The following is a 21,317-nucleotide window of genomic DNA, read 5'->3' as shown; positions in this document are numbered from 1 at the left end:
AATGTTACATCAGTACAGGAGACAAAATTGTTTTCCAGATTTTTTTTATCAGAATGCAGCCAAGTGTCGTAGGCCATTACCGTTTCAGGTATAAGATATTTCAGCAGTAAAAAGCACTGCAGCAATTGACAAAAACTAAACGTTAAGAACATGAAGATGGTTTCATCTCTTTTGGTCTGTCTTTGTATTTGTTTCTGTAGTCTTTGTGTAGATTGTGATACAGATAGACTTGAGGTCATTTCAACTGATATGACATTCATAATGTGACAGAAATATAATGGTTGGCTTGTCATCAATGCTCCTTTGCATGAATATTGAACTTTTACAGACTGATAAACAACTGTACTGTGCAGATGGATATGATCTAGATTCTTCTTTTCTTTATGCACAGATAAGGGGATTAAAGGAAACTCTTTCAAGGCCAAACGCAATAACAATCAAGGAAAACAGTTTTCTGTTCCATTTCTATTCACCCTGATCAGATACAGAGGTGTCAAAGCTGAGTTGATTGAAAAGTGTGTCCAAGGATGAGTCCCTGGACATAAAAGTACAGAAGGGGCACATCAATAAAAAAGCTTCCATGCTCCCCTGTTGAAAAAAAATTCAGGCTTTTATTATTTCAATGCCAAATGATTTCAAACATTTATTCTTCTCTTATTCTATGGTCAGATTCCAGCCTTTGATATATTCTGTGGGCGTTTGCTTTTAATCTTGGCGAAGGTTGAGGTTGAATAGTGTGTTTAGGTAGAGATAAAGGTGTTGGCAAAAGCAGGAAAGGTCAGAGTACTGAGGTGGCCTGTCTGACCTTCACACACTCCTTTTCATACTGAGCCACCGCAGAGCAGAGATGACATTGAAATACTCTATCGACTGTGAGTCAAGCTGCGCATGTGAAAAACTCTGGCACAAGGAGACATTACTCACTAAATATGACATTTTACTGGTATCAATTCAGGAGAGAGAATTGTGGACTTCTGTGGGATAATTATTTGTATTGCTGTGATGAAATACCTCTGCAACAGTATGAAAGCTATTTCTCTTGAAGGTTAAGACATTTGTTTCTATCATTCCTACAATCCATATGCCTTGATTGAAGTGGCAAAGTACTTGAGTTTCTTTGCTAATTACAGTATAATCAGAAAACATTAACAGTTTCAAGTTTATTTCTTCCTGTGTCCTGCGTGACTTATAGAAGTATCTATAGATTTGATTGCTTTGTTTTTGTTGTTTTCATGATAAACTACCACTTGCAGTGGGTAACAGAAGAACAGTAAGGGTGACAGGCATGTCTGTAAATGCCAGAAAGCTCTCTGGGACTCTTGTGACCTTTTCATTATCTCGATTAACATGATTAGAAGTCCCAATATACTTTGATAATGAGCAAGAGAGACAGACAGGGAGAGACAGATGGAAAGACAGAAAGACAGACAAACAGACGAACAGCCAGCCAGAGAGAGAGAGAGAGAGAGTGCCAATTTGATTGATCCAGACTGTATTAGCCAGCTAGCTGCAGTGCTGAGGATTGAGCAATGTTTGTGCAGTTTATTGTTGACGCAGTGTGGAGCTTGTACCATCTACCATCCCATTATATGTTGTTGACTTAACACCATACTGTTTTCTTGTGTGACTGTGTGTGTAAAAGATTACCATGTGTGTATGTGTGTGTGTGGGTGTGTGCGTGTGTGTGCATGTGTGTGTGCATATGTGTTTATGGTATGGATCCATGTAACATGAAGCCCCCCTGTGTATTATCAATGAGCCCCATGTCAAATAAACGCCTCATGGTTCAACATGTGCAAGCCCCAGTGCTTCACAAGTAACTCCTCTCTCTATGTGAAAATAAAAATGTGCTGTTGAGTCTCCGAAGGCCAATAGTTGCAATGTTCCTGGCTCACAGAAATGTTGTAAAAGAAACTAGCAAATTGTAATTTGATTTGAACAAGAGTTCTTCATCTACCGCCGCTATAGTTCGGTCATTGTATCGGTTCCATATGCTCATCAAGCCTATTGTCTTATTTACTGGTTCAGTTCTCATTCCTTCTTGATCCGCTTCTTGATTATGGGGAACCTCTTCCTAATGGGTGGTGGCCAGATATGTTCAGCTCTGTTGTCCACTGTTGAATGTCTAATTAACCTGTGTTATGTAGTCAGTGAAATGTTCAAAACTGAATGATATAGAGCCCCCCCCCCCCCTCCCACCTTTACCCCTCACACCCCCACACCCCCCACCCCTACTCTGCCCTCTACCTCATCTTTATTCTGCATTATTAATCATCTGTCACTGGGAGATCTTGTTTCACAGCAGGACACATCTCTGTGTAGCCCACTACATAAATTCTTTTCTCTCTCCTTCACAGACGGACAATTTCCCCGCTGAGCCTAATTATATGGGTAGCAGACAACAGTTTGTGCAGAGGTAAGACTTGTTAAATGGCACCTATGACCATCACTACCTTTCTGACCTCCATTGTCTTCTGACCAATAATCCCTCTACTACCCCTAACACCTACTGTACCGACAACTAATTGCCCTGACACAAGGGAGGGAGAGGAAGGGCTTGCACTTTTATTTAGGTTTGAACATGGTCATTTGTTTTCTAAAATACTCTTGTCAGCACAAAATCAGTCGTTTGTTTTGCAAAACCCTCACTGTGCACGTCTTTCATCATTTGGTATCTCTTTTAGTGTAAAGTACTAAAAGCTGATGAGCGCTAATGAATTTGCTATTTCTTTGTTTTTTCTTTTATCCTTATTCCCATTAATATAACTTTTTTTTATTGGGTGGAGAGGGTCATTTGTTTCTTTAAGCATTCGGGGACGGTCATGATTTTTTTTTTTTTTTTTTTTTTCAAAATGATTTTATAAAGAGTGCCATATTCCTCCATACATACTCTAATAAAGAATAAACGGTCCCTAGACTTCCACTGTCACTAATAAAGCTTTGCCCACACTACACCTTAGCCATAGACCATGCGCTCATGCTTTGATTTGTTTTTCTTTATTTGTCTAGTAGTTCAACATTCAAAGACCCTGAGCGAGCAAGCCTCAGAGACAGTGGCCATGGTGACAGCGACCAAGCCGACAGTGACCAGGACACCAACAAGGGCTCATGCTGCGACATGTCTGCCAAGGAAGCCCTCAAGATGAAGGCTACAGGTGTGAAACCGCCGCCTTTGGAACAAGGTGAGTCCTCATTGGCAGATCTGACTGCCTGAGTAATGAAGGATGCTACACAAGCCAAACACACTTGAGCTAATTGGTCATCAATCCATTCTTGGCACTGCCATTATTTGTACTTGCCTGAACTCTCACAATCTGAACTTACACTTGTCTCCTTCACTCTCCCCTACTTTGTTCTCTTTACTTTTCTCATTTAATGTCTCTGTGCGCGTGTGTGTGTCTGTGTGTGTGTGTGCGTGTGTGCGTATGTGTGTGTCCGTGTCTGTGTGTGTGTGTATTTGCGGGTGTGAGTATGTGTGCATTCTATACACGTCTTCAGTTTATCAAAGCAGACAAGCCCATTATGTTTTTATAAGCCCAACCACTTCAGCCTCTCCATTTAGTCCCCCTTCCCTGAGCACCCGTCCCTGAAACTTTGATAATGGAACATGGAAAATGACTTAGTGAGCAGCAGGCGATGTAGCTTCGTAGTGCGGTGATTAAATATGAATAATTATTCTAAGCGCTGTGGGTCGGGCAGATTACACATGACATGTGTAGAACAATAACTCCCCAGATATGAGTTTCAGATGCAGTCCCCCTCCCCCCAGCCACCTCGAGTGATTAGTACAGGGTCAGGGGAGCTAAGAGAGCCAAGAGCATAGGTAAAGCCTCTCTAAGTAATGGGACAGGAGATATGGTATATTTTCCACTGTAGCTACATGCAGTCATGTAGCGCAGTCTGGGCCATTACCCGCTTGGCAAAACAGATATCCCTACAGAAACACAAATTCACTAAAATCTGTACACCAAGAAGAATGCATCTCAGCGACTGGATCCAGAACTACAATGCTGTATAGGGAACATGGATTCTCTATAATGGTGCTATTAATCCAAGGAACAGAAGGGCTGTTTTACTCCTTGCGGAAGGACAATGACAATTTGTGCAACACTCTGTGCTGCAATATGCATGTCTGACTAGATAGCATTTTTTTTCCTTTTCATTGGGTTTTAGAATGAAAAAAGTCACACGCATTGGCAAGAGAAATTGGCCAATTAAAAAGCTCCATATGTTTCTCATTTTGAAAATGTTCCCATTTAATCGTCCATGAGGGACTGGAAGAATCACATTTATACACACAACACACACGACAAAGTGAGTTAGCTCAGGGCAGAATGTGTCGGGCAGCTCGTAAAGTCAAACTGTCCCAGACAGACACAGAGTCGGCCAAAGAGTATTACTGCTGCCTGCTCCTGCCAGCTACTGCCAGCTACTGCCTGTCTGTCTTTGAATGGAATCCACCTTTCTGTGTGTTGTCTTCAATCACTGTCCCTTAGACAGTGTTGAACAAGAGATTTTCACACCCATACACCAGTTAGTAGGCACTCTCTCTATCTCTCTCTCTCTCCCTCTCTCTCTCTCTCACACACACACACACACACAAGCCCACTGCTATTGGAAACTCAATGAAAGGCTGTAACCTACTCTCACCCGTTTTTCACTCATCACTGCCCTCCCATACACACTCACCCTCCACTGTCTCCTCACCCCCCACTCCACGGCTCCCCTACCACTCCACCTCTCCTTGTTCGGATAAATCGATTGATGTGAGATAAGACAGTTAACTGGCTGCAGCTGGCTGTGTTTAGCCAATAACATGAGGGCTTAGCTAAGCTGTGGGGGAGTGCCGGGGCAGGAGGCCGAGGCGCGGCGCACGGGGAGTGAGGGGAGTGAGGGGTTTTGAACCTTTTTCTGGCAGTGCTCCAGTACATCTTTGTTAATTGCGGAAGACAAGGGCACGAGTCGCCCACTTAAAAGCAGCAGCGTGTGATTCACTGTGGGTTAATATTTTCACAAGCAAGAAAACAATATTTCTGCTTCTTGATTCGACTAAGGAAGAAAAGAGTATGTCTCTATGCGTGTGTGTGTGTGTGTGTGTGTGCATATACAACACAGGGAAAGACAGTGTCTCAACTCACCTGTTCAGAACAGTCCACTTGTATGTTTATGTGCTCCTGCCGTTTCAGCAAGCTACCTTCTGTTTCAGATGAATTGCAAGATGGCCACCTCGTGCTTGGTAAGCTCAGGAATAGTCCCCATCTGCCACTTTTTCTTAGGTAGACCCACTTGAGTACAGGCAATGAATTATAGCCACATTATGGCTAATTAATGAGGCTTAGTTAAAAAAAAATAAATAAAACAATGGCTGAATGGAGGTAAACATCTGAGATCAAATGATATATGGTATAATGTGTGTTTCTGAATCTAGGTGTTATTGTGTTTGGCTGTTGCTGTAGTTTTAATATATAAAAACACACACACATGCACACATGCACACACACACACGTGTATAAGCCACAAGTGAAAAAGAAAAGGGAGCTCGTCAGAGATCTTTATGCCTGCCTCCTTTGTTCCTGCAGGCTTGTTTTCTTCACATCTCAGCACTTAGCATCTACTTCTTAGGTTGCTCTCTTTCTCCCTTCCATCCTTCATCCCATGTTAAGTCCTCTGTTCCTCTTCAAGCATAGCCCTCCCAATTACTATCTCCCTCGCTCTCTCTCTCTCTCTCTCTCTCTCGCTTGTGTTGTGCCTGTCTGTGTGTATGTTTGCCTGCAGGGGCACTGCCAGGACACTGTGGCCTCATTCACTGGCACAGTATCAACAGGACTACAAGTGCACAAAGCAACTAGCAAGTAGTTCAAGTCCCAATCGATCCCTAACCCTGCTGCAGTTCTTAGCCTTTATAGTCACTAGGTTGTAGCCTATATGCACCCTGGTGTGGCTCTCTCCTTTGTTTTTCTGTGTTCTCTCCATTCTGTTCAACTTTTTTCTGTCTTCTTTCGTTTTGTTTCACTTTTCTCCCTCTTTCACCATTTCCCTCTCCTCTGGTAACATAATTGGGTTACAGTGTCATATCATCAGTAGAACAAACATACAACTCCCTCTTCCCATGCTCATAATTCATCTTCTTCTTCTGTGATGTTCTGTTGGGTTCCCTTCCAGACAACATAATCTAGACTCCTCTGCACCAGGGGCCACTCTCAAATTGATTAATTAGGCCTAGAAAATTGGTAGCAATGTATTAATTAAGCTTAAGTATATCAAATGCATTTTTGCCAGTTTTAATTGGTGATTAATTGATGCTCCAATGCGCCTGCAGCAGACGCTGATATGGGTTTGTCTGGCTCCGCCAGAGTGGCTGGCAGCACATCGCTTGCCTCTGTGGAGATGACTGCCATAGCAGCTATCACAAACAGACAGGCAGCAGTGGCGTAGGGAGATGTTGCCCACTGATAGGGCTGTCTGAGGATATGGAGAGAGAGGGATGACAGAGGAGGAGGAGGAGGAAGGAGGGAGGAATACCATTAGACACAGTGTGACTGTTCGAGCTGACCTGTCCTAATTAGCTGTGATTGGAGTGTGATAATCTAATTGCCTCACACCTTGTTTTAAAGGGAGGCATGAGGGAAGGACAGAGGGAGAGAGGTGGGAGGAGGAGGAGGAGATGCTACAGGGACAGTGTGGATGGAGTGGCTGCAGAGAGATGTGTTCCTCTGACATCGCAGCAGAAGGTGATGCTATTGACTTTCCTCTCTTATTTGTGGCAGGATAATAGGAGTCCCCACCCATACACCATCCCTCAGAATAAGGGAAATGTCAAGCATCTTCAAATGCTCTCACACACACTCTATGTACATAAATACCCAAACAATGATGTGAACACACACACATACTTACACAAACAGATGACTGTGTTGGCAGTGTTTATAATTGTTACTCACTAAAACCAAATCTTTCTTTGTGTGGGGATAGGATTTTCTGGAGAATTTGTGCTAATTGCTGAGGTGATTTTTATCCAGTGTGAATCTGAAATGTCAAATGTAATTTGCAAAGCCACAATTTGACAGTTCCCTTTATAATACTTGCCTTGTGAAAAATCACAGGTATTATTTTAGAGAGATTATTAAATAGATATTTCAAAGAGTTTTGATTTGTTGTTGAAAATTAATTTTAACTATAGTGTTTTTTTCATGTATTAGCCACTAGATATATTAGAATATGGTTTAACTGACTGCCTACATCAAGAACGCATCATGTGGGTCAACGGGCGTGTCGACTTCAATCTCAGGACACCTTAGTAAAAAGTAATTAAAGAGGGGCTACATTTCATGAGACCCCCTCTAGTCCTGTAGAAATAGAGCTTATGAATTTGGCCTGCTTTCATCATTAGCATTCTCAATTAAGTAGGGCAAAAAATTAAGTGCAGTATATGTATTTAAAAGTAAAGTTATATAATAATGTATTTAAGTCTTTGTTGTGGTACTGCACTTGCAAGCAACAAAAGGGTGTGAAACTAAAGGTCGCCAACCTCCAAAATCACTGGAAAAATGAAGTCCTTATGTTATAAGTTGCTTTAGATAACAGGTTTTCTCTACCAGTTCAGGCAGGGTGCAAACAAGACTAAATATTGAGGCTTTAATCCATTTAAAATATTTACCCATCTTCCCTTCAGCAATGTCTGCATCTGAAGATTCTAATAGCATTACTCTACTTTCAGAGTCAAGTCAGAGTCTCAAGTCCCCACAATCTCTCTCTTTCCTTCTCCTTTTATCTGCAGTAATTAATTCTGAATCATATCTGAAACTTTGATTAAAAAGAAAAAAAAATGCAATCCCAAGATTAATTGACTGGTCAGAAGTCAGATCAGATGCCCTTTTCACACTCGTAGCCATGGCAACCTCTATCCCGCTTACTCTGGCCTTCAATAAACCTTTATCTGACTGTTGGAAAAGGCCATTCCATTCAACATCATTCATATTTCATGGACAGATAAATGCAGACATATTCTTCATAGAGAGGGTAGTTATGTGCTACCTCTTTGATTTGTTAAGAAGGTGCTGAAATTGTATTCTTAATGCAGCAGGATCGGCCTGTTTTGACTTCACTGTTGACACCTTAGTTGTTTTGTAACAAATGGTGTGCTTGAGGCTGCACAGTGAAAATAGATAATTGTATATCGCAATTTTAGGATTCCACGATTAACGATATTGTGTTTTGGTGATTTTGACGTGTTTATTATATTTTCAGCTCCCCTGAAAATCTCTGGTGCATTATATCAAGTGCTTCCATTGCACCTGACCAAGCACAACCTTTGAATATGCAACGTGCAACTATGTAATCAAAACAAAATTTGAGAAGCAGGCAGACAAACCTTACATAAAGCATCTTTTTAAAGCATGTAGTTACAAGCAAAGTGGAAAAGAATGGAAAGGCTTGACGTTAGAGCGGAATATCATTCTCCCGAGTTGCTTTGGTTTTAAACCAGACGACAAACAAGTAGAGATTCTGTGCAAAGTTTGCCTTAGGGTTGTAGCTGCGCCCCAAGGTAAGAAAGGAGTAATTATTAATTTGAATTTTGTAAATAAGGAGTACAGGAAGGGTCAGACAGTGAGAGTGAAAACAAGGCTTTCTGCTGCTACTTTGAGAAATACTGCACTGAAAAAAGTGAAAAATACATGATTAGATGCAAAAGTGCAATAAAACAATTGTTTCCTGAAACCAAGACAAATAATCATGATCACAATATTTATCAAATTAATCCGAATTATAATTTTTGCCATAATTGTACAGGCGGTGCAGTTAATGTAGGGCACAGATACACTTGCACCCACATTCTCTCTTGCAATCTCTCTCTCTCTCTCTCTCTCTCTCTCTCTCTCGCTGTCTCTCTCTTTCTCAGTCTCTCTCACACACACAGATCTCAGTGACTTTGGCCGAAAGGTGTGTTTATCATGTGACTGGCACCGGTTTTACATGCCAGTAATCACATTTGCATGGTTTAGCGATACTTGGTGGCTCAGAGAAGCTGAGAAGATCCTGGGGTTAGTAGGGATAGACACACACACACACACACACATATACACACGCACACAGGCAAACAATTTTATCTACATCCTAAGCAATCTGCTTTCATGAACGCTGGGTTGACTGACTTCAAGCAGTAGTACATCTTCTCAGTCAGCTTTTAAGCTTTGAAATTTCTCCACATGCTACGTTTGCATTCAAATCTCCAAAGAAAGATGAAGGTCAACATCATTAGATCCTTCTATATGCGTACTGTATGATAATCTTTTGGCCATGTGATCAAGAGGCTTTATTGCAGTAAGACATAAATTCCTCCCCAGTATTTACTAAATGTATACATCATTTGTGACAACAACAAGTATAGCACAATAATTCCTCATTGATTTACAGTCAGGTTAAATCATCAACATAGAAAAATGGAGAGCTTGACAAATGCTCCTTTTTTGTATTCCATAAATCAGTACAGCAAGAACTGCATTCCACCAGGCTTAAAGCACAACCAATTTTTTTTTAGTATTATTATTATTATTATTATTAATAATATTTTTTTTTTTTTCAAATGAAAGACCTCATATTAGCATATTAGCATAATACACTTCTTTGAACCCTCTGTTGGTGTACCTTCCAGTGTGGAGAGGGGATTGTTAACGTGCCGTACTTCACACAACGTTAAAGTAATTGTTCCGCAGGTTAATGGACAAACATCTGCTGAGAGAGTAGCTTCAGTTGAAAGCATTTTAATTAGCCAGTTTACAAACATTGCTCTAAACAGGTAGCATATGGAGGAGTCATGGTTTCATGTGATGCTATCACATCTGTCTGTTTAAACGTGATTAATTGAGGCCATCAGAGTGTGTTTACACCCATTGTTCCAATGAAGACACATGCACGTCTGTGGCTCCTGTAAACCTTCTCATCGAGCAGCGTGAGCAGGACTGTCGGTGTTGCAAAGCTCCTTTATGCCTGCCGTCGCTTTGGAAGAAGATCCATGGTTTCTTGTCAACACTGTCTGCTTGTAAATGATCACATTGATTCTCAACAGAATTTCAACAGTTTTTTTTTTTTTTGTCAGCATCTCTTGTGTGTTAATCTCAGTCCACCTTAAAGAATCCATCTAAAAGTCTGCAGTGTGGCTTTAGGGAGGAGATTAGAAAAACAAGCAACATCTGAAAACAGCAGCCAGATGCTCATGTTTCTTCTCGCTGTTTGTGCGAGCAGTTGGACAGAGAGGATTTGTCTCTGAGCCTTTCATCTTTTCCTGCTCCTCATCTTCTCAGCTCTCCATGGCCTGTCCCTGGCTGGGCTGATAGGCTGATTCATGGCAACATCACCAGCTACTTTCCTGGTGGGGAAAATGAGAACCATCAGCAATCTGGACTTCTGCAGGACGCATCACTCAAAGTCAAATAAAATTTCTGTGTGTGTGTGTGTGTGTGCATGTGTCAGTGTGTACGTGTGTTTGTTTGTGTGTGAGCGCTCACGCACACGCAGCACTCAGACACACACGTGCTAGATCTTGTGTTCACCCCATTCTTAGAGGATATGGTGGAATCGCACAGCAGTGAGGCGATTTGCAGCTAAGCTAGTTGAATCCTGTGGAAAGCCTAAAATCTTTTGGGGTAAAGGGAGGGGAAATATCACAGTCTTAGGATTTCTTCCCTCTCATTATGGAAGATTTAAAGGGATTAGTCTATTTTCTTTAATACATGGAGTTTTATTAAATTCTATTGTTATGATTATGATTCACGAAGGGTAATGTCCATTCTTGTGTCCTCCTCCCCGCGCCGAGTGTGTGTGATACTGCACAGGGCGGGCTGTGGGGTGTGATTTCCACCTCTAAACCCCCGGCCCGCCTGCATGGTGGCTCACCCCCTGATCCTCATTCAGCCAGTGAAGCCTGTCTCAAGCTCTGTGGCACCACAGCATTGGAGAGGATTGATGAATATCTCAGACTCTTACCACTTGGGCTATAAATCTCTGACATTATCCCTTCACCCTAGTCGCTGCAGTGAAAAATTATGGCATGTTTATGGAAGTAATGAGTAAAAATATGTCTTATTTCACCCTAAGTACCATTACCAGCCCCCATCATAGCATGATTAAACTTTGAGTCTGAGAAATCTGTGTTGGGTCCCGTTGAGAGTGTTATGAAGGGTTATGGAGGTTTCTCTGCCCACTGTCGTATAAGGACTGCTGGCGCTCGATGCTCTGAGCTGCCCGGCCCCGCTCCTCTCCCTCTGCTCTGTAATGAGAGCATTACGGGGTATTAATCCAAGCGTGTGCTCACTCATATTAGACATTGAAAAAATACACAAAGCCATTAAGTGCTGCAGAAATGTTATTCAGGGGTCATTTGAAACAGTGTTATGCGCGAGTGTGAGGATTAGTTCAGAGTCATGGAGATTTAAAGTTAATTACTCTTTCAACAATATTGTTAAAGTTCCATCCTCCGTCAGGCCTGGTGAGGTCTCAATGATGTTTTCTGTCGTTTCTTTCACTTTGTCCGGTCCAACAGCACCTGCTTAGACGATACTCAGGTTTTACATGCACAGGATTAACTGTGTGTCAACTGTATACTTGGAAAACGTTAGAGAGAAAACAGTTTTTTTTTTGTCGTAGTTCCTGGCAGCAGCGTGAACTGCAGATAAATGTGCTTGATCATCTGCTTGATGTAATGCACCATTGTGTGTAATAGAGCTCAGAAAGTGAGACTAGGCAGTTTCATTAGTTTGCATATTTTCATGTTTACAGTTTACACATGCACACAGACTTGCTTACTGTAAACACACCAGTAACCTACATTATCCCCCGGAGTGCATGTTTTCATTCTGGTGAGAGTCAACTGCTAAGAGTCACTCTGTCAAACTGGTTCTACCACATAGATATACTGCATTTCCTCAAACCAGCAGGGAGAGAGTAAATTAATTTTCTTTATCAGCTCCATCATTAAAATGACAGCTATGTTTCTATTTTGACTTGTTCTCTTTATAATCACATGAGCAACAACCTTGTAAATGTGGCGCCTGTGCTATAAATGAAATTAATTAACATTGTGTGGCTGTCCCCCATGGCGATGCAGCCAAGGTTTTTTTCAGGCTGCAACCTCTCACTGTAAAGCTTTGTTAACTATGTGATTACAGCATGCTCAATTAGGATGTTATCACAACTTTTGAGGCTGAGATATTTTAAGATAGTGGCTCTGGCTCCAGATACAGAGAGCCGAGATAGCGCTGCAGTTCGAAGCTTGTGGGTTGTACCAAATGAGCTCTTACTGAAAACAACCAGTAGGCGGATCAGTGAAACAAAATAAGTATTTTGGAGCATCGTGCGTGTGTGTGTGTGTGTGTGTGTTTGTGTCTTTCTGCCTGTCTGTCTGCCTGTCTGTCTGTCTGTCTGTCTGTCGTCTGTCTGTCTGTCGTCTATCTGTCTGTCTGTCTGTCTGTCTGTCTGTCGTCTGTCTGTCTGTCTGTCTGTCTGTCATCTGTCTGTCTGTCGTCTGTCTGTCTGTCTGTCTGTCGTCTGTCGTCTGTCTGTCTGTCTGTCTGTCTGTCTGGCTGGCTGTCTGTGTAGCAGAGATAACTGAGGGCTGAGTGGATATATTGTAGATGATGCTGCTGCTCTGCATTTGCACCGTCCTTGTGTGGTTTTCTTTGCTGCATTCAGAATATCAATGTGAAATTCTTAGCTATGGACTGTGAAATGACTATTCATTTCCGCCTCTCTTAGGGTTAGACTGAGGGGCACTCACAATGAAAGTTAGATTGTTGTCGCAGCACCTCTCTAACAGTGTGTGTGACAGAGCAGCAGAAGAGCTGTTCTAATATCTGCTCTCCATGGGTGAAACATGTTGTCCAGCACAGCAGTAGGGAGGACACTACCGAGGAGATTATAATGATACAGAGCATCGTCACTTCCTGGACCAAAGCCACTCCACTGCCATCTGTCCTCTGTCTATGGACAGCAGGGCATTTGTGCGTGTGAGTGTGTGAGTGTGCATGTGTGTGATGTGTGTGGTGGAAGAGTTACTCTAGACATGAATCAGTCACGCTCTTCTACATATGCTGTAATTGTGTCTTTTACTGCCACCCTATTATTTTTCAATCATATAGAATATCATCCTGGACTCATACAATGCCTTCTATCTTACATGCCTCAAACACTTCATTACAGGTCATACATGTTTCTGTGAAAATGTCCGATAGCAGCCAGATCAGTGCTTCTGTCAGTATAGTATTTAGGGAGTCTCATGCTTAAGATTAAGGCTCTGTGACATTCACTTGTATATGTTTCATAAATGTCTCTATCTGCAATAAAATAGGTTACAGAGTTCGATCGGTATTTTTCATGGGGCGCCACATCAAGAATTAACCATGCCTTCACAGGCCAGTTGCATTTTTTATTACAACTGGCTGAGGGTTATTTCATGTTCCTCTATAGCCTAACCCTGTGTCTAAATATCAAATAGAACGACTTGAAAATGGTGGACAAACCAAATCCAGTAATTAGACTTTCTTGCAAAGAGAAAGAACGAGAGAAAAGAGTTATAATTGTTAATGATGTTTTATTACATATGATGAATTCAAACCTGCTTACACATTGAAAGGAGTTGATTTTCTGATCGGCTGGCAAGTCATGGGTGGCTCTGATCTTTTTTCACTTGCATTTTCCTCTGATCTCACCATTTGCATTTCACTTGCAATTTCATCACTTGCTTAATGAATTCTTGTCTTGTGTGTGTTATCTCTTATTTTACAGCCATTTGCCAATTCCAAAACAACTCCTTCTAGTTAGCACACTGGTTAGCATATTTGTCATACATATTTGTCCCTCAATAGCTGCCTACCGTTATCTGCAACTGACAACCAGGGATATCAAAATAAAAGCCCCCAACAGTTTCTAATCAAAAATCTAATTGAAAACTGAGGGTTTTGCAGCTGAAATGTTGCACTACTTGCAAGTGCACTGTTGTTATTAATATTTTTGTTTCTTATGGATTTGTTGGGCCAGTCAGAACCAGCTGACTGGTTCATATTTTGCTGATGTCTGAGCTACACAATGCTAACTCACAAAATTCTACTTTGCCTTTTATTGTGCTCATGCTATATTGGATTCAGCAACATTAAAAAGAAAAAAGATTATTTGATCAATTCTATGCAGTTAAATACAAACTGGAAGAAATTCTTCAATTTTGAATGATTACATGAAAATGAAATGCCTGGCAAAACTTCCCCAGACAGTGAATTCAGCATAACTTCCATTGAGTCAGTAAGTTAGATGTGAAGGGCCCTCTGTCCGGCCCGTTTCCTTGGCTGATGTGAATGAATATTTGTGGTGCCCTGGGGCATTGTTTCCCCATGTTGCACTGCATCAGGGACCAGAGAGATAAATGGGCCTGGCCTGTCCAAGGCATCAGGACTTCTCCTCTGTTCAACCATAACTAGTAATGTCCTCTCATCCACAGCCTGCAGTGGTATAGATAATGGATTCTATAACATGGGAGCAGTAAGAGAAAGGGAAATGCTAAAAGAAAGAGAGGGGGGATCATGCAATGTCAGTGGATCGAATGAGACGATGAGGAATGTTGGCAGAAAAGAGGAAGAAAAGAGGAAGAGGTTAAGAGCACATAGAGCGGTAGAGGTAGGACAGAAGTGTGTGAGTCAGAAAAAGGTTTAACAACACATGTGCACAAGTGGATGGAAACAGTGAGGACATTTAGAAAAACGAGAAATAGCAAATAGGCTGTAAGGAAGGAAGGAAGAAATATGGCCAAGTTAATAAAGGAGAAGCCCATGGATGGATGGATGGATGGATGGATGGGTGGATGAATGAAGAGGGGTGGGACAGCAGGCTAGCTCCATGGGAGATTGGCTTAAGTAGCGTGGTGCCCAGCTTCCTGCAGTCAATGAGCCGCTACCAGTTCAAATTGTAATCAAAGAAAAAACTGTCAACGTAAACACTAGCACACTCCCTGCTGAGACACGCCAACACGCAGTCACGTGTATGTGCACACGCACACACACACACACAGACATACTTGCACATACTGTGACTGCATAAATGGATTGTCATTAGTTTGACCCCTAAAGCTATGTTATAGGGCTTATCGCATTCACACACTAACCATTATGGTAATAGTGCTTGCTGGTTGCTGTGTTGATAGCTATAGATGCTAGTGTAAACTAGCCATATGAAATCCATCGAATGTTTCTGTTATGTGTGTGGCACTGCACTGTAGCTTTCCCTACAACATAGTGACGGTGTGAGAAGAGAAAGACAGAGATTGAGAGAGCGAGTGTGTGTGTGTGCCTTTTTGACTGTGTGGACTGTTACTGGGAGTGTTTTTCTCCGATAACCTCAGTTTGTTACTTTTTGATCCTGGTAAATTAAGATAAGGGGCTTGGTTAATTAAACTGTCACATGGCAATACCTTGAGGAATTGCGAGGCCAACGCAGCTTTAATTGGGTGGCTGCTATTGTCCCGGCGCTGCCTCCCTTCTCGGAGAAGCAGCCCCACAGAGTGGAAAAACACCCTCCTGGCTACTGGCAAGGGATGGAAGAGCGGAAGGAGATGGGGATGAACAGCTGAACAGAGAGGGGGGGGAGGGGGGAAGATGATGATGTGATCTTAACTACGTAGGAAGAGGGAGATTGCGGGAATTCAGAGATCAGTGATCTGATGTAGCCCCCTCAACCCACATATGGTTAAATCCCTCACCCGCTGTAATGGACACGTGATGAATGATAATAATAACTTCAGGGATGTGCCTGTGAAGGGTCCGTGACGTAGGGTGAGAATCAGGTTAGACCCAAGATTAAAGGGTTTGAATGCAGGTTGTAGCAACGCTTGAATGAGGGTTGCATAAGTTATACATTGTTGTAATCTCTACAGTGCATTGGTTGCAAGGCAGGTCTCCAAAGCCCCACGGACAATGTCAGCAGGCTTGAGCTGCATCTGTAATTAACAGCATCCAATTAAGAGTCGACCTCAGCATATCACCTCAGACCACAACAAAGATCCATTATGGAGATTTGGAAGGCGTTGCAGTGTAAACAACTAAGTGTGATAGATCTTCATACAGTGCTTATGGGCGTTTGCATGTTCTCTCATGCACCTGATTAAAATTCATAGCATGGTGAGGTAGATGGTGGGACATATTCTGGATGTGTAGTGTTTCTGCGGACGTGCGGTGCTTCTGTGATAGGCGTTAAAGGGGAATACCACTCAGTTGATCAGTACATGTATGTTATTCCTATGACGTAGCACTAGATTTTACTTTCTGATAACATCACAGGTTCATGCATTAGTTCTCTGGTATCTCACTTCAGGAGTGAGTCTTTCACGTAAAAAATATATATATATTGATTGAATTCCACCTACTGTTGTCTATGCATCATACTTTACCAACAGTATTTTAAATGGCTGCAGTTGTATCTGATACATTTTTACAAAATACACATTGATGAAAAGTAGGAATGGGGTGATACATTTATCTCACGATACGATTCGATACACGATATGAGGTTCACAATTCAACACAACCAAGATACGATACAACAAAGTCTGACTGTGCAGAATTATGTGTATTTCTGAGCCACAAATCTTTCTAGCGATGGCATTGGCTTGCTAGAATGTAAACAACAATTTAAAAATGTCATTACAAACTGTAAATAATATAATTTGGACAGAGAGCTTGTGAAATTGTTATGGGCAAGCTGTCTCATTTGTGATTACTACAGCAGAATAAACTGGAGCTAATATCACGATTAATTTTTCTGCCTCACGATACGCATTTTTGTCTTGCGATATATTGAATTTCGATATATCGTCCCATCCCTAATGAAAACATGTATATGAGCAACAATGTAGGCTAGTCGTTTGGGCTGTCTCGTGCTGGGGAAGTGTTCTGGATCCTGGATAGCGTGATGCACGTTCTATGATGCTTTGAAAATAGTTGTCCATCTGTCCCTGAAGGTGCTCAAAATCTGCCTTGATTAAAAAGTGGGAAATCTGGGTGATCGTCTGCAGCCCACACACCCCACCCTCCGTCCTGCCCACTCCTGTCCCCTGCGCTGCCTCTCATCCCCTCCCAAGTGGGGATGAAAGAGGATGAAGTTTTGAGCCTAGGGATAATCTAGTCCCCTAGATTGTGATAATGCTGCTCAGGATGAGCATGTGGATGAGATTGCGTGTGTGTGTGTGTGTGTGTGTGTGTGTGTGTGTGTGTGTGTGGTCATGTCTGTGAGTATGTGCTTGTGTGTATTGCTTGTATGAATGTACTTGTGTGTCTGTGTGTTTGTTCTCACAAGAGAAGAGGCAGAGAATAGGAGAGGGAGTCATTGAATAGCACACATAACACGAGGGAAAATGCGAGAGTGGGGGGAAATACACACTCTTACTATTGCTGTATCCAGGCAACCACATCAGAATTCAAGACATATCAAACAACAGGTGATTGCCACCATCTTCCTATTTCACTCTGGGCTGCTGAATTATGACCACCTCTACTTCAATATGAATAAATATACTCTATTTTCAAGTGACTGTAGAATTTGACAAATCCTACCGTATACAAAGGATAATTTCATTTCGTAAACCTTGTTTACCAAGAAAACACATTTGCAGTGTGAAATGTCACGAAACAATTCAAATATACGGCCTGAAAACGGTCGTTGCGGTTTGGCTTTGTTTGTGTTCTTTATGAATTTTTCTGTTACCTTACGACTCAAAAACAGTTTGTGGAATGACAGTGCGGTAAGCTTAAGCTCTGCTGAATTCTCATTTTAGTTATGAGTTCCCCGTCGTTCCGCATGGTCTCTTCCCACCCTCATCTGTGTCTGGTGTTGGCGTCCAGCTGTTCCATCAGCACGACAAGTGGCTCAGGAAACTCCCTCATTGTTCACTGACCAATCGCAAACACACCAGAATGCTGTCAACGAGCATTTTCCACCCAGTGGTTTGCATTCGCCTGCACCTGTGGTTTTAGCCCAGAGGGCAAGGGATGCAGGAGGGGGTTGGAGAATGGGGGAGAATGGGCACTGGGGTGGAAAGGCAGTCGGGGTTGGGATTAGACTGTCTTTCTGTCTGTCGAGATTAAATGAGATAGATTCGTTGTGAGTTTCCCCATTTTCTCTTGTTTTCCTCAGAACGCATCAGAGGACAGCTGAGCCTTACCAGCAGAATTTGCATTTTTACAATTTGCATGAACTCATTGGTGCTTGGAGGCAGTAACTTGTGCTCGTGTGTGCATGTACGCATGTGTGAGTGTGTGTGTGTGTGTGTGTGTGCATAGCTTGCCATTCGGTATTAAGCAAAATAAAGCACTTGCCCAAACATGAAAATGGTAACGTAATGGTAATGTAATGGATGTGAATCAGAAAAAGTATGTGCTCAATTCATGGAAATCTCTCAAAGACCTCTCACTGCTGAAATCAGGACAGCTGAAGTATATGATGTCCTAAATATACTGGAATGATAAGAAATTACTCTCACTCCCTCCACTAGCAACATATGTAGCAGAGTATCCCTTACATCATGCCGCAGTACAGAGACTACTGTGGAGAGTGTACTAGAATAGATATACCCTGCACTGCAGTGCCTTGCTAGCCTGGGTTGTGAATCTTATCAGGCAGAATTGTGATAGTGGATTTTGTGTGTGTGTCTGTGTGTGTGTGTGTGTGTGTGTGTGTGTGTGTTTGTGTGTGTGCATGTACATGTGCCTGTGTGTGTGTGTGTGTGTGTGTGTGTCCAGGCCCCTCTGGAGTCCATTAATCCCAAATCTAACAGACTTACTGCAGAGGCAGCCTTTGATGTGTGCTGAATCCCTCTCTGGAATATTGGATGCTGCTTCCATAATATTCACTTCCCTTTCTCTCGTCAAGAATACATTGTTTTGTTTTTCCCCGGTGATGGTGGGATTGTCCAGCAGGACAGGTGGCTGCTGTGTTATGAGTTTGTTTACCATCCAGGTGTGTTTTCACCAGTTCTCTGATCTGTAATTTTACATCTCTGAGCTCATATAATCCCATTCTTATCCCGTGTAAGCCTTCTAATCTTTGACCCTAATCTTAAACCACCACAAAGAATTGGACAGCATGGATTGAGGAGAGTTATTTTTCTCACCTTCAAATTCAATGCATATATTTCACAATAAGAGCTGAGGTGCACTAGCCTTTGGGTTCTCTTTCTCAGGAGCTGAGAGGTATTTATTGCTATATATTTCTATTTATTTGTGTTTTATTGCAGTGGCCTGGACTTGAACCCAGCCTATTTTAAAGCCTTGTGCTCATAACCCACCAGTCTCAGGAGTGAAACAGATGGAGAGGCAAAGAAAGTATAAATTAGATAGTGAGATGGAAAACACATTTCTATTTGAAATGATTATCCCCCCTGATGGGCAGACTAATAGACCTTTATTGCATTTCCGTCAGAGTTTCTTTTAATCTAATCATACTTATAAACAGATGAGTGAGAGTGTTAGTGTGTGCGTGTGTGTTTATCCATACTGAGAGTATACAAGCAACCAGTGTCTAGACGGCAAACACCAATTTGGCTGGGGCATGGAGGAACATCAATGCTAAAGCAATGTTGCTGAAACACGAGGCATGTTCCTCAGTCTAGCATAGAGAGGAGATTGTAGTGACAGACAGACTGCGATAAGAGAGGGGGAGGAGGTGCAGTAGAAATAGAGGAGAGGTTGGCAGAGCTCACTGTGGCTAATACATCCAAAGTGTGTCAGTTAGCTCTCTAAATGTGTTAGGCCCCGGGGCTGAGAAAGCCAACACCATCGACTCAACCTGCCTCTCTCCACCTCTCCACTTAGCCTCTGTTCAACGCCCGCCAATATCCTTAGGGGAGCTGCACTGCTGTTCATTGGTACAATTGATCAAATGCCTACATGCTAAAGTGTACTGTTTTCTTATTGCGCATATTAGCCTCATGAGTGCATGTGCTGTAGGATGAACCTACAGTGGTGTCCTGCTATGTGCCATGGCGAGTAGCATGACCAGTGCTGTGTCTTCACAATTATTTTTTTTTTTTTTCCTTTTGGCAGTTGTTGGCAACTGTAAGCAACAGGCAGTCAGGCTGAGGGCTGGGCATTATCAAGACCTCATCATACGATTCAATTTCAGTACTACATTTGATTTGATACAATTTGATACTTCACACAGCATCAATGTCATGAAATTGCATTGCAAATTTGCAGTGAATTGATATAAAATATAGTGTATCTTTTTTTCATTGTGATACATGATTATGTGCATTACCGATATGTATTAGGAGACAAATAGAGCCAAAGACTGATTTTAATATTTCTATTCCTCTTTATTAGGCAAATTAAATAAACAGCTCTCACTTCCGTGTGTTGTAGTGCTCTGACATGAACTGGAATGACAACAAACACACAGTGGAAATTCACAACTCTTAGTGCTCTAGTGAGTAAAACAGTAAAATGAAAATATTTACACACTCTAGGAAGCAGGCTCAGTTCTGTCAGTTTTAACCCAAGGCTGTTTGAAAACATCTGACTGCTGTCTAGTCAGGTGTTTGCTTACATTCACTGTGTTACCACACCAGTTTCACACCGAAAGGCGCAGCGCACAGATGCTGTTGCTTTTATTGAATGAATGTCTCGTTTTTGTTTTTGAATCCACAGTGTGCCCAGACATTTGCCTCGAGATTTTCTGGTGGACTAATGGCACCCCTCATTACTGTTGGATGATGTATTTTGGTTAAGTAGGGGCTCTGTTACTTGTTGAAGCAGCAACAAAATGATCAGTAGTAGAATTACACCTGTTGTTCTTCATTCCGACTCATATGTTTTTGTTTTGTTGTTTTCTGTGTTCAGCATTGATTCTGATCTAATTTCTGTTATTTTTGTCACAGTCTTGCTGTTGCTTTTTGTCACAGTGAGGCCCTAAGTCAGGAATAGCCTTCAACTATGTGGCTAACCATGACAATTCATTCTACTGGATCTCTATCCCAGCTCTGATTGCATTAGCTTTGAGTGTCATGGCTCCCGACATGTTGCACCTTCCCTGTCTTTGTACAGTTTGATCTGTTTGAGCCATTAAGGGCAGGGTATTGACAAGGGCAGCAGGCTGTCGAATCTAGGGCCGGCGGCATTTTCCTCTCCCTCTCCTCTTTCCACAGTATTTAAATACACACGCATTGTAGCTGTTGCCAAGGAGATGGGTTAGCTGCTTGGCGTGTGAATGATGGCCCTTTTCTCTCTCTCTTAACCTTTGTACTTCATCCTAGAAGAGAGAGTTCGAAATTAAAAACACTCAAGGTC

General features: G+C 42.1%; 1 protein-coding gene across 1 annotated transcript in view; it reads left to right on the top strand.

The window, feature by feature from the left end:
* pcdh17 (protocadherin 17) overlaps positions 1–21,317 on the top strand; it is a 55,470-nt gene that overhangs the window by 20,670 nt on the left and 13,483 nt on the right. Inside the window, exons 2-3 of the mRNA XM_071523688.1 lie at positions 2,358–2,416; positions 3,010–3,182. Of these exons, the coding sequence (XP_071379789.1) occupies positions 2,358–2,416; positions 3,010–3,182 (232 nt within the window). The remainder of the gene's footprint in view (positions 1–2,357; positions 2,417–3,009; positions 3,183–21,317) is intronic.

Source organism: Centroberyx affinis, unplaced genomic scaffold, assembly GCF_046629955.1.
Source record: "Centroberyx affinis isolate AG114_WGS23_722 - 3 ecotype Tasmania unplaced genomic scaffold, CSIRO-AGI_Caff_v1 ptg001104l_1, whole genome shotgun sequence".
Classification (NCBI taxonomy): domain Eukaryota; kingdom Metazoa; phylum Chordata; class Actinopteri; order Beryciformes; family Berycidae; genus Centroberyx; species Centroberyx affinis.
This window is presented reverse-complemented; position numbering and strand designations above follow the sequence as displayed.